This window comes from Rhizopus delemar, genomic scaffold, assembly GCF_000149305.1.
Source record: "Rhizopus delemar RA 99-880 supercont3.6 genomic scaffold, whole genome shotgun sequence".
NCBI classification, from domain to species: Eukaryota; Fungi; Mucoromycota; class Mucoromycetes; order Mucorales; family Rhizopodaceae; genus Rhizopus; species Rhizopus delemar.
Window position 1 is genome coordinate 2,640,570 of NW_027137832.1, and position 13,815 is coordinate 2,654,384.

At 37.7% G+C, this 13,815-nt stretch overlaps 4 protein-coding genes across 4 annotated transcripts; 3 read left to right on the forward strand and 1 right to left on the reverse strand.

Moving 5' to 3' along the window:
• Positions 1 to 609: 609 nt before the first annotated feature.
• On the forward strand, positions 610 to 5,923 carry RO3G_09020 (uncharacterized protein; the record flags this gene model as incomplete). The annotated part of the gene is made up of 6 exons (XM_067663605.1): positions 610 to 1,311; positions 1,368 to 1,820; positions 1,965 to 2,312; positions 2,361 to 2,495; positions 2,561 to 2,758; positions 2,810 to 5,923. 6 exons carry the CDS (start codon positions 610 to 612, stop codon positions 5,921 to 5,923), a joined length of 4,950 nt encoding a protein of 1,649 aa, XP_067519706.1.
• A 479-nt stretch (positions 5,924 to 6,402) lies between these two features.
• RO3G_09021 (uncharacterized protein) lies at positions 6,403 to 7,337 on the forward strand (the record flags this gene model as incomplete). Its single annotated transcript, XM_067663606.1, has 4 exons — positions 6,403 to 6,561; positions 6,621 to 6,815; positions 6,871 to 7,158; positions 7,227 to 7,337. The coding sequence occupies 4 exons, from the start codon at positions 6,403 to 6,405 to the stop codon at positions 7,335 to 7,337; spliced, it is 753 nt and encodes a 250-aa protein (XP_067519707.1).
• Positions 7,338 to 8,730: 1,393 nt separating this feature from the next.
• RO3G_09022 (uncharacterized protein) lies at positions 8,731 to 10,354 on the forward strand (the record flags this gene model as incomplete). Its single annotated transcript, XM_067663607.1, has 4 exons — positions 8,731 to 9,295; positions 9,391 to 10,105; positions 10,200 to 10,279; positions 10,344 to 10,354. The coding sequence occupies 4 exons, from the start codon at positions 8,731 to 8,733 to the stop codon at positions 10,352 to 10,354; spliced, it is 1,371 nt and encodes a 456-aa protein (XP_067519708.1).
• Positions 10,355 to 10,680: 326 nt separating this feature from the next.
• On the reverse strand, positions 10,681 to 11,610 carry RO3G_09023 (60S ribosomal protein uL10; the record flags this gene model as incomplete). The annotated part of the gene is made up of 1 exon (XM_067663608.1): positions 10,681 to 11,610. One exon carries the CDS (start codon positions 11,608 to 11,610, stop codon positions 10,681 to 10,683), a length of 930 nt encoding a protein of 309 aa, XP_067519709.1.
• Between the last annotated feature and the right edge of the window lie 2,205 nt (positions 11,611 to 13,815).

Genomic DNA, 13,815 nt, shown 5'->3' on the forward strand with positions numbered 1-13,815 from the left:
TTTCAATGCCCGATTTCATTTTGCATGATTTGCAAGACTTAAACGCAAAAGGTCTATTTTTTTTTAAAAAAAATTTATTATATTTTTTTCAAGTATCTACACAAGGTTGAGTTGGTGTGAATTGACAAGAAAATGATGCTAATGAGATGTAATGTTAAGCAAAGACATGTTTATTCAAATTTTTTGTCAAAACTGAATTCTTTCTCAAAAAATAGGAAAAGCAATATTACAATGCACTTGAATAAAATTCTAGTTAGCCAGTTCCTTGAACAACACTGTTTTGGGCTTAAAAAACATTTTCAAAATCAGCGTTGTAATAATATCTCTGTTGTTTTCTTTGTCACCTAGATATTACACTTTCTTTTTGCTCAATATGAGCTATACAATCATAAATATGAAGAACGAAGTTTCTTGTGATTAATAACCCACCCATTGAGATTGGGATACATAAAATTGGCACGTAATCCAGGAAAAGAAAAGCCCAGTCTTCAATTCATTGACCGACTTAGATTGTGTAGATTATTTTTGCTGTTCCTGTTTTTTTTTTTTTTTTAATTTTTTATAAAAAAAAAAGCTTTTTTCTTGTCACTTGTTCTGTCTTACTTATAAATGAGTGACAGCCCTAGTGTAAAGAATCGTATTTCCTCTTTGGCAGCAGCAGGTATAGCTACTGCACCCAAGAAAGTCGCTGCCACTCAAAGTACAGCCCGAACTGCAGCCAGTTCCAGTACGACTCGAAGTCCTACTGCTACTACTGCCGCTAGGGCCTCTAAAGTACCTGCTAGTAGCACTGCTGGAACAAAACCGACTGTCCGATCAAGTACAACCAGCGTACGTGCGTCCAAAGTACCCGGGACGCCTCCTACACCTACTGCAACGTCCAGTGTCCGTCCTTCGAAAACACCTGGGACCACAGCAAGCTCAGCCGTACGTCCCTCTAAAACGCCAGCAATAACGAGAACAGTACGACCCAGTACAACCACTTCAAAAACACCCACAGCTGCTTCGACTACGGCTAGTACAGCTGCCACCAAAAGGCCATCTGTCATCAGCAGCACAGCATCTACTTCACCCTCCGCCAGAAAAACAGTCGCCCCATCTACTCGAGCAACTCCCACAGCATCCACAACCACACGCGGGGTTACTTCACCTATCGCCTCTGCTTCCCGCACAGTTCGACCTAGTTCACTCTCAAATGTGTCCACCGTACGCAGAACCTCTTCTGTCGCATCAGCAAAGTCACCTACGTCTTCTACCACAACCGCCAAATCTGCAGAGCTTTTAGCAGAACTACAAAGCTTAAAGGAAAAGGTAAAATGTAAAAATGTCGATTATGATATAAATTTTGTTGATATATGACTATATAGAATGAAGAGATGGAAAACCTGCTATCAGAAAAGCAAGCTATAATTGATAGTAAGGAATCTGACTTGAATGCACTTAAAGAAAGATTGGAACAACTCGAGACGGGCTTAGCTACCCCTGAACAAGAACCTGCCATGCCAGACGAGTTTAAAGAAGGAGAAGAAAAGTCTGAAAGTAAAGAATCTATTGTAAAAGAATCTGAAGGTGAAGAAAACTCTGAGGAGTCCAAGACTGAAGATAATCAAGCCCTGTTGAAGGAAATAGAGGAACTCAAGGCAAAGATTGAAGAATTGGAAAATACACGTGATGAAGCATTAGAAAAATCAAAGGAGTCTGTCACTGCATTGGAAAAGGAAAAAGCAGAATTGATTAAAAGACAAGAGGAGATCGAAGAAAGTTTGAGAGAGAATTTGGAGACTTTACGAGAAAAATTAGAATCTGAAAAGACGGAATTAGTAAATCGTATTCAGGAAAAGGAATCAGAGATATCCAAACTGAAGAAAGAAATGGATGAGCTCCGTGAGAATATCCAGGTTTTGTTTTACTATAAAAAAGAATTCATGGAGAAAATGAAAGACTAACAGGTCACTTATGCTTAGGATATGCACAAATCACACCAGACAAGGTTAACTGGATTGAGTGACGAATTGAATGAGCAGCATACAAACCAAATGAATATTCTAAAGGAAGACTATGAGAATCAATTGAGCTCTTTACAAGAAACTTTAAAGGCATTGCAGGAACCCAATGCAGATGTTGAAAAGGCTGTTGAGGATGAAAAGATCAAATTGTTATCCAAAATTGAAGAATTAGAACGGCTATCGACTGAATCAAAAAGTTTGCATGAAAATGAATTAGCCGAATTAAAGGCTCAAGCTACAGCTCAATTGGAAGAATTAGCCAATCGTCACCAGGAACAAATAGATCAAGTGGCTAATGATTTGAGAGTAGGTGCAATTTTTTTAATAATAGGCGTGATTTATTCATTAAATTAGGCTGAAATCAATTCGCTTAAAGAAAATTATGAAAAAGAGCGCGAGATGATGAAAGAAAATCATAAGGCTGAAATGGATAAAGTACAAGCTGCTATTGATGAGGCTGAGATCAAGAAAATAAAACAAGAGGCTGAAGTGAGTCTACCAATTCCTTTTTATATACAAATACCAAGGACTGACCTTATCTCTTTTTATTAAAGAAAGTGATTTGTGCTCAATTTGAGACACAATTAACAGAAACAAAGTCACACCATGAACAGCTCGTCCAATCCCTAAATGAAGAGCAGCAACGTATAAAGCAAGAGATGGAAAAGTTGGAGGCTAATCATCAAGAAGAAAAGAACCGACTGAAATCGGAATATGAAGCTCTCGTTCAAGAAGCAAAAGAAAAAGAAAAGGTATACAAAAGCGTCTTTGCCTCCTTGTATTTTACGAATGACATCTATTAGGATCGCTTGGAAGAGGAATATCAACAAAAGTTAAAAGAAATTGAAGAAGGTCACACAAAACAATTGACAAATCAAGACTCACAAGTTCAAACCATGTTCAAATCAGAGATTGAGCAGCTCCGTGCTCAACACGCTCAGGCCATACAGGATCTCGAAGAAACGCACAGCAAGGCACTCGAGGAAGCCAAGAGTATTGCGATCGCTAAAACACGGACCGAGGCCGAACGCGAGCTTCGTGCAGAATTTGAATCTGAAATCGAACGCTTATCTGCTAGTCATCATCAGGCAGTTGAACAGCTTCAAGTACATCACAGTAGCGGGTTGGCACAGCTCCAATCCGAATTGAAGTTAGAGATTGAAAAACAGGCTCAATTGGCTATTGAACATCAAGAGAAGCTGGACAAACTCGCTGCTGAACGTGATGGTCAATTGGAAGATGTTCGTAAGGAAATGGAGGAGGCCTTAAAGGCTGTACATCAAGCTGAACTGACTCGCTTGGAAACTGAGCATGAATCCATGCTGAATGAACTGAAGCGTGATCACATCCTTCAACGTGATCGCGAGCGAGAAAGTCTAGAGCAAGATCATCAACAGGTCATCAAGGAACTGACAGAGAGTCATGAGAGAGCTGTTAAGGAGCTCAAGGAAAAGCATGTCATTCAACTAGATGAGCAATCAGCCAAGGAGACAGATGAAAAAGTGCAAGAACTGGAAAGGAAACTCACTGAGAATATAAAACAATTGGAAGAGAATCATGCCAAGGAATTGGAAACTATTCGATTACACCAGAAGCAATTGAAAGACGAACACGAGGATGCAATTCAGTCACTCAAGGCAGCACATCAGCAACAACTTGAAGAAACAATAGCTGCAACTGAGGATCACTTGAGATCTCAAAGCAAAAGTGATATCTCAAGTATCACAGATAGTTTTGAAGCAGAAATAGAACAGCTCAAAAAGAGACACGCTGAAGAACTTGAATTGGCGGATTTAAAGCATGAACAATTAAAAAGTGATCAGGAAGCCCTTATTCAGTCACTCAAAGAGTCGCATCAGAAACAGTTGGATGAAACTTTGGCAGCTGCCGAGGAACGTTTTAAATCTCAAAACGATAATGATACTCTGAATATAAGAAATAGTCTTGAATCTGAAATAGAAAAACTCAAAAAGACGCATGTTCAGGAACTCGAAGCTATCCGACTACGACATGATCAACTGAAGACTGAGCATGAGACCACCATTCAGTCAATAAAAATATCCCACCAGAAACAACTTGATGAAGCTGCTGCTGCTGCTGAGGATCGTTTCAAATCCCTAAGTGATAACAACGCATTAGACATAAAGAACAGTTTCGAAGCAGAAATAGACCAACTTAAAAAATCACATACTCAAGAGCTTCAAGATTCCCAATCGCAGTATGAATTGTTAAAAAACGAGCATCAGGCTGCTATTCAATCACTCAAGGAGTTGCATCAGCAACAGTTGGACGAAGCTCTGGCTACGACTGAGAATCGTCTCAAGACACAAAATGAAAATGATATCTTGGCCGTAAAAAACAGTTTGGAATCAGAAATTGAGCAACTTAAAAAGAAACACGTTGAAGAACTTGAAGCTATTCAGCTACAATACGAGCAAGCAAAGGTTGAACACGAAACTACCATTCAGTCATTGAAGTCATCCCATCAACAGCAACTTAATGAGGCAATAGCAAATGCCGAGGATCGACTCAAATCTCAAAATGAAAATGACGTCTCAAACATTAAGGCTGATTTTGAAGCAAAGATGGAGCAGCTCAGAAAGACACATGATCAAGAGCTAGAAAGACTGATGCACGAACATGGTAAAGCCCAAGAAGAGCGTCAAATGGTAGAAGAACTTCAAAAATCGCATGAGGCAGCTGTGGAAAGATTAAAGGAAGAACATTTAAATCAAATCAACGAGCTCAAAGAAAATAACGAAAGGGATAAAAAAGAAATTCTTGAAAAATCTAACCACACACACAAAACACAGATGGAAACAGAGCTCGTCTCGTTGAGTGCCAAACATGAATCAGATATCAGTATGCTATGCGAGCAGCATACCGAAAAATTAAAAGAGATAGAAAAGAGACACGAAGAAGCTATTGAATTAATAAAACAAGAGCATACGAAAGAAAAGGAATTGTCTGTTGAGCAGCAAGAAAAGAGATTAAAAGAGATTGAAGCTAAGCATGAAGAAAGATATGAAAGTGCTGTGCAGCAAATCGAAACCTTGAAGAACTCTGGTAGTAGCGAATTGACAGAGGTTGTGAACAAGTATGAAAAGGAGATTGAAAGCATCAGATGCAAGCATTCACAAGAGATGGAACAACTCAAGATTGAGCATAGCACAGCCATTGTGGCAGCTACCGAAAAACTTTTGCTTGAACATGCACAGGAAAAGGAACGTTTTGAGCTTGCTGAAAAACTGCATCAAGAAGCTCTTGACAAGTTGACTGAATCACATGCGATAGCCATGAAGGCGCTCGAGGATGAGCATGCTAAAAAAATACAGATTGCCATTGAAGAGATAGCTTCACATACCGAATCAAAAGAATCGGAAAATGCTCTGTTGAAGCAAGAGCTGGAAAAGGAAACAAACGATTTAAAGAAGGAGCATGAGCTCAAAATTCAATCAATTTTAGAGGACCACATGCGTGAAATTCAAGCGCAGAACCAGGCTTGGGAAGCACAAAAACAAGAAATTCATGCATCAGTCAGTACTAGATTACATGAGGAGCACTTGGAAGCCATTTCTAATCTTGAAAATCAACATTTGTTAGAAATTGAACAAATCGAAAAGAACTTGAAGGAAAAAAGTAACACTGAGTTATCTAACTTGACCGATTCGCATCAAAAGAACTTGGACCTCATAAAGGAACAACATGAGCAGGATATGAAGGCCTTAAAAGAAGAACATGCATCAGCTATTGAAAAGCTTGTAAATGAACATCAGAATTTCATTGAAAGTCTTCAGACATCTCATGATGAAACAATTCATCAGCTTGAAGAAAAAATCATGTCCAAATCCGCATTAGATGCAGAAAAAACAAAGGCAAGTATAATTTGGTGTAAAAAATATTCAAAGCGTCACTGATTATCTTTGTAATTCTTTAGACTGAGATCCAAGAAAGTTATGAAACTATGATTCAAGAGTTAAAAGATAGTCATAAAACAAGAATCAGCGAGCTTGAAAGAGAACATGAAGATGCTAATAGAACACTAACATCTCAACTGGAGTTACAGTCTGAATCACTTCGATCAGAAATTGAGGCAAGTTGTTGCAATTTTCATGCCAAATTGTCTGATTTTCTCACACTTTGAATGTAGGCCAAACTTGCTGAGGACTATGAATTACAAATAAACAAACTTGTTTCTGAACATTCTGAGACTATTGCGTTATTGGAAAATCAATTAAAAGAATCTGTAGAATTGGCCCAAAAGACACAGAGGAAAGCAGAGGACGATAAAGCTGCACTAGAAACACAGTATCATGAAAAGATTGCTAACTTGGAAGCAGAGCATCAAACCAAGCTTGAAAATGATGCTAGAAACAGTGAAGATACAACAGAGAGAATGCAAAAGGAAATTGAGGCTTTACAGCTGGAGTGGAAACAAAAACAAGATGAAAAGATCCTTGAACTTGAACAAAACTATCAAAAACAATTGGAATCCATCAAATCAGAGCATGAAAGAGCATTAGCTTCTGCAGTTGATGAGCCACTTGCCCAAAAGGTAAGATTAATAATGAAAAAAAAAGAATCATAGAAAATCTGATTTGTATATTCATATAGGAACAAGAGATCAAAAAGAAAGATGACGAAATAAGTGAACTCAAGTCGAAATTGAGTAACGGTGAAAAAGCTGAAGAGGAATTACGTACATTGAAAATAGCGTATGATAAAATGATTCAAGCAAAAGATCAAGAAATTAAAGAAGCAGAAGAAAGAATACAAGAAAACATGTCATCCAGACCCTCTCGTGTTAAGGTATTAAAAGAGAAAAAATGCCTCACTGCATTTAAATATTAAAATGTATAAATAGACTGACGACAGTAAAATACGTTCTATTGTGACTCAGCATCAAAAAGAAATCAAGGTTCTTCAAACTCAATTCCAACAGTTACTCGACTTGAAGGATAAAGAAATCGAAAGTTTTGCTTATCGTTTAAAAACCGTAACTGCATCACAGCAAAAAGACATTGAAAAACTAAATGAGGATTTCAAGCAAAAAATGGCTAATTTGGAAGCAGAATGTCAAGACAAAGAAGAAGCAATAAAATCAAAGACTCTTGAGATGAAATGGATGGCTGCTGAATCAGAAGGCTTTGAAGTAAAAACAAGACCAGAAAATAAGGTTTTTTTATTTTCTAGATCTAACTATTCTTTCTTATTCTTTAGACCAAACTTAAAGACCAGAGTACAAAACTGCAGAGTATGGGAAATGACAACGAACAACTCCGACTATCACTTCAACAATACAAAGAGGAGAATGAAGAGATGTTAAGGTAAGGATGAAACATGGATAAATGGAAACATTTCACACCTTTTTTTTGCTAACATACTCACTTTCTATTAATAAAAGATTAATTAATCAATTACAAGGTGAAATGCATCGTCTGCGTTAAAAATATTTCTCGAGTAACACAATTGTATAATAAAAATACCAATAGTAATTTATTGCATATAAAAAAGGGTGCAATATTATTTTTTTTTGCCTCCTTTTTTTCCCGCTTTTCTTTTTTCCACACAAAGCTTTATGGATATTGTGACACCAACTGAGGACAATATAGTGGATTCAAGCCACAGTGTAACCCATGTGCCTCTTAAACGTACCAGGGCAAAAAGAAGTTGTGATTTCTGTAGAAAACGAAAGTCTCGTTGTGATGCAGATAATACAATGCCTTGTTCTAATTGTAGAGCAGTAAATAATCAAAGAAAGCTTTCATAATTATATAACTCAGTTCATGTCATTTTAGTGGGGCCACAGTTGTGAATTTTTAGCTGTGAGAAAGAAGAGAGGGCCACCTAGTGTGTAATGTATATTGTTTATAACTAATGGCCAATAACTAACTTCTTTACTTAGATACGTAGAAAACCTTGAAACGCGCTGTAAAAAGATGGAGGCCCTGATCACTGCTTTAACAAACAAATCGATTAAAGAAATAGAGGATAATGATTTTTATGTTGATAACCTTGATGAACAGCCAAAATGCATGAGTGATAATGACGACGAATCTTCTACAGATGACGATTGTAATGAGGAAAAGTCAAATTGTCACTCAATAGAAAAGGTGCTTGAAAATTTGAGTTTAGAAGACTACGATTCAATCAAATACACAGGCCATTCAGCTAGTATACGTGTTCTTGATAACAATCTATTTAAGGCAAATTCATTTATTCATTGTCCAGGACGCCAAGATGTTGCGTTTCGTTTAATGCCTCAGAATGAATTGCTAGTTGTACAAGCAAACGCCTCTTCGTCATTAAGAAAATGTGCACGGCTCAACATTGGGCTTTCCTTAACAAATTCAACTTTTGACTTAAAAAACGAAAAAAAACAAGCAGCAGACAAACATTCACTACAACTTTTGCCTGATTCATTCTCAAACAAAAGCAAAAATATCCCCAGTCATTTTACGATTCAAAAAGCGTGTGATTTGTAAGAATAATTACAACTTAAATTCTGATTGGTCTTTTTAATTTGTACAAAAATAGATATTTTACCCACATTCACAATTTTTTACCATTCGTCAACAAAACAAGATTTGTAGCACACGACTTGAAACAACACAACATCCTCACACATTCTGTATTAGCTGTTGCCTTCCGATTTGCATCATGTCATTTTCCTAAGCTATTTAAAGATTCAGATATCTACGCTGATAATTATTTTAGAAAAGTGATGCTTCGTCTTCGAGATCCTTATCGTGCACGGCTTCGTCATGTTCAGGCAGCATTGTTGATGACTATCTATTTGGATATGGATGATACAGATATGGAATCAGTGCAATGGTCTACTCTTGGTAAAGCAATTCGGATGGCTCAGGATATTGGATTACATCGCTCTTGTTCCAGTTGGAATTTACCTGCTTCTGAAATAGAAACAAGGAATCGTGTATTTTATACTTGTTATGTTTTTGATCGTCTGATAAGCGCCAGAGCTGGAAAACCATTGACGATATTAGATAGAGATTTCGATACTGATTTACCTGTACCCTGTGAAGTTCACGATGACCAACAATCGGATGGTCTTCCTCTTTATAATAGCTTTATTGCATTGATAAAATTATCCGAAATTCTTGGCAGAATTTTAAAGGCACTTTATGCCCCAAAATCCAAGCAGTCAAATTCAAATGCTGGCTTGGATGACCCAACCATTTTAGCTGTATTTGACCGTCGTTTAAAGTATTGGAAAACGATGAATATAACAGGGGCGCAGGCAAAAGTCGTGTCACAATCTCAAAAGGGTAAATTTATATATTTTTAGTATTATTTCTTTAAATGATGATTGGCTAAGCTTACTTCAAAAAATTAGTTAATTTATTACTCTTCTATTATACAGCCATGTTATTATTACACAGACCATTTATAGAAGGGACTTTATCAGCACAAAATAATACGCTTTCTGAAAAATCACGAAGATCTTGTGAACATGCTGCTTACAACATCATGGTTATTATACAGCAAAAGCAAGCGCTCATGAATGAATACGACTCTTATTCTCCATTATGCTTACCTACCTTTTTCGTTTATTCAATGTTTCAATCTTGTCTAATTCATTTAGCGCTAGTATTTCAAAACCAAAATTCGTTAATTAGATTAAATCGTCTTCAGCATGCCATATCAATTTTGAAACAGTACGAAAATCAGCTGGCTTCTGCTCAAAGAGCCCATCATATCATTATGACTGTCATCACTGTCCACGGAATTCATTTGGACAATGCTACCACAGCAGATCAAGATAATTACCTTGTACTCCTGGACAACCCAGACTTTTCGCCGGCGACTTGCGCCGATGAGGACTTCTCATCTTTGGACCCTCAAATTCAATATGACATGCCCAAATCGAATTGGTATCAACGCAAAATAGACACAGATATCATAAGTAGCATCACATCCGATTTCCATGAAGACCTTAGTCACAGTGACTCATCTCCTATCCTTATTCAATCATCACCTAAACTTAACATGGACTCTACCGGCGACCACCGCGATTCTTCTCGTCCAAAGCAATCCCTCAATTCGGCGTTCTGTTCCTTTTCAAATAATGCTCCCATGTATGAAAAGTCAATTGCAACATCCACAGCCACAACAACAAGTACCTTAAATGTTATGAACGATCCTTATTCCACTATGTATCCTCACCTACAGCGAAGCACATGCTTTTATGAAACACCATCTTCACATTTTACAACCTATGATATGCACTATAACTCTTCACAACCTTTTACGTCTGCTTCTATGTCATCTTATGCACCAGCCCCAGTTTCAGAAATATATACACCATCCTCACAGCACAAATCTGAATGGTCGCAACACTTTTTATGCCCTGAAAATTCTTCACTAGATCAACGTAACCGACAACCCTATTTGCAATAATACTGTTTCTATGAAAAGGAAAAAAGGCCTATCCTCTTGTTCCTTACAAATATTTTCACTTTCTTTGACTTTCTTTTCTCTTAAGCCTATCTCCTCCCATTGTACAGCGTATTAATAACATATAAGAAAATAGAACTATAGACTTTTTTTTTCCAATAAAGCTTTGCACAAAAGACAAATCATTAAAGACTTTTATTCTTTCAAACAACTTGTATTTTAGTTACACAAAATCAAATCTTAAAGATTAACGAGTTTAGTCAAAGAGACCAAAACCCATGTCTTCATCTTCGGATTCTTCTTCTTCAGCCTTTTCTTCGGCAGCAGGGGCAGAAGATTCAGCAGCGGCAGCAGCAGGAGCAGCAACAGCAAAGGCATCAGGGTTGGCAATGAATTCCTTGAGTTGTTCAGAACCAGGGAAAGTGTAGTCAGAGGCAACAGAGACAGCCAACAAGTTCTTGTAACCGTTGATGACGGAGTGAGGAACGGAGGCCAAAGTGGGGTAACCGACAGCCAAAGAGATGGAAGCGATTTCACGAATGGCAGACATCAACTTGCCAACCAAAGCAGATTCTTCAACATCCAAGACTTCAGGAGAGAAGACGGTACCCTTGTCAAAGACTTGAACAACACCCATACCGTAGGTGAAGGGAGAGATGTTCAACATGTTCAAAAGAGTAGCTTCGGAAGCACCAACCTTTTCACCAGCTTGAACCAAGGAAACGTCAGAGACGATTTCAATGGTACCACGAGCAATCTTGGTGGGGATACCCAAAGCTTGGAAGAAAGAGGTCTTACCGGGTTCCATACCAGTGTTACCAGCAGGGACGATAACATCAGCGGGAGCGACGGCACCAGCACGAGCGGGAGCAGCAACACGGTTGGAGACGATCTTGGTACGGATGTCCTTGAGGTCACCGTTGGTGAAGACGAAACCAATGTTACCCTTGACAAAGTTCAAGAGCTTTTCCAATTCAGGGCGTTCACCAATGAGACCCTTCAAAGCACGACGGACCATGGTGTTCTTACCCATGAGAACAGTAGCTTCACCACGGAGAGACACACGGATTTGGTGCATTTGGTTGGAGCTGACATTGTCAACGTTGACAATGAAGATGGATTGGTAAGTGTTCAAGTAGTCATTGAGCTTTTGGAAGTAAGCGGCCTTGGATTCTCTCTTCGACATGTTTGATATATACTGTTCGAGGACTTTTAAAGAACTGGATTCATTTGTGTTAATGGATGGATGGATGCATATGTAGTCTTTGTTTTATTTACCTGGCAAGTAAGAGGAAGATTCATCCTTTTCCCATTTTTGCTCCTATTAAGTAGGGATTCTGTTTTTGACAGTCCCTCGAACAAAATTTGGACTCAGAACCGCATATCTTATTGTTCACCATTTTTGACTGACAATATTTTTAGCCTAGTTTTGACTGAATTCGACCAATAAAAAATTGAATTTGATGGTTTTCAAAACCTAACCTGAGCTGTTGGACACACTGTTGACCAAAGAATACCAAGTTCGCCTTGTAATTGCACCCTGATTTAAACATTACTAGTTTAACCTTTTTTTTTTCTTGCCACACCCTGTCCTCTGTTCGCTTCACAGACTCAAATTCCATTTTGTCTCGATTCCTTTGACCAATTATCCTACAGTGTTTTCTCCATTCAAGATATCTTTCATACAAAGCCACAATCTGAGTTCGACTGTCATCCTGTCTAGAAATGCAGCACCACAGGCTAGTTTGGAACAACAATACATGCTAAATTTCTTCTTCATTCACTCTTTTATTCTTTTTAGTTATGCACATATTGGCTATCATGCTATCATACTAGTCAAAAGTTATTCTGTTAGTACAGCTTGGTAAAGTAAACAGTTAATCTTGTTTACTTTTTCTATTACTCTGCCATCAAATGTCATTATATTATCTTCTAAAGGCTACAGTTCCAGTTCTTCCTAGTATGACAAACTTGTCGCAATTTGCAATATCATTTGTTACATCACAGAACCTCTTATAAGTTTATTTCGAATGCTTTTATTCGTACACATTCCCTCTTATGGCCATCATCTCATTTGTCTACAAGCTGAGGGTTTGTTACTTCCTTTTGTTCTACCTTGTCCTGCTAAACGATTAGTTTGGTACGAATATTTACGCTGACTACTTTTTTTACCTTGAGCTCGTCAAATAACTCTTGCTTAAATAATGCACTAAAATCATACGACGCGTTTTTTCTTCACTCATTCATACAAAGAAAGCATATATATAACAACCAATCGTCATAAACATCAAACTTAATTTCAACACGAACGTTATTGAAAAAGACTGTAATACTTGAAAATGGAGTAAGTCTTGTCGCGGCTGTAAATCCCCAAAAAAGCAAGGTACGCCTACTAACGATAACTATATTGTTTAAATAAACTATAAACCGAGCGAAATGCACAACCAATCGCTGTCCTGAAGAAGAGAATATTTACGCGGATAATGATAATACGGCTCGATCAAAGTCAAAAATCAAATGTCTCTTTGCATAGTGCAACAAACTCGTTAAGAATCTAGTGAGAGTAATCGAAACTGAGGATAAAAGTCATTTTGTAACTCTGAATGATTCAATCAAATTTGTGAATTTCAAAGAAAGGTCTAGCTCATGCCATATAAGTATCTCAAAAGTGATCACTACTTTCTTCGTGTGCCATTTTGACAAGGCTTAAATCGGTAGACCTATTTTAATAATCGGTAGACCATTTGCAAACTGCTTCATCATATTTGAAAGCTTTGACTTTTGTGTTTTTATACATAATAACATCAGAGTAGGTGACTACGTATATGATGTTGAGCCTTTGAAATATCATAAAACCCCATATACAGTAGTAATCGACTAACGCACGAAGATACACAAACACAAGGAGCTTATAATACTCAGAGAGGGTTATGAGCTTTTATCAATCGATGGCTGTTGTAGGAAACCCAGCGAAACATTTCATCTGTCGATCGGATTATTACTGAGGCACTAGCACTATGATAATATGAGACGGAGCAGTATATTCGCCGCTTCCTCTAGATAAAGAGACAGTACAAGCAAAACAATCATTAGATAATTTTTTGAAGAGGGGTTCTTTCGGATTAGTTGGATTACGCAGCTTTGATTTGCCAGTAAAATGGGCTGTATGATCTCATTTTTGAATTACCCAGGGTAGCAACACAAAAACGAACTTCTTGAAGAGACATTCAAGAGGGTTAATAGGTATGTTACTAGCTTTGTGCAGTTCAAAGAATTGTTGGAGAGCCAATACCCAAAGATTATCTTTGGCTGTTTATGGACTTCGCTGTTACTACAGAGACCAAAGTTGCCAAACTTGGTGTGTGCTGTTTATTTAATACATTTCCAAAGG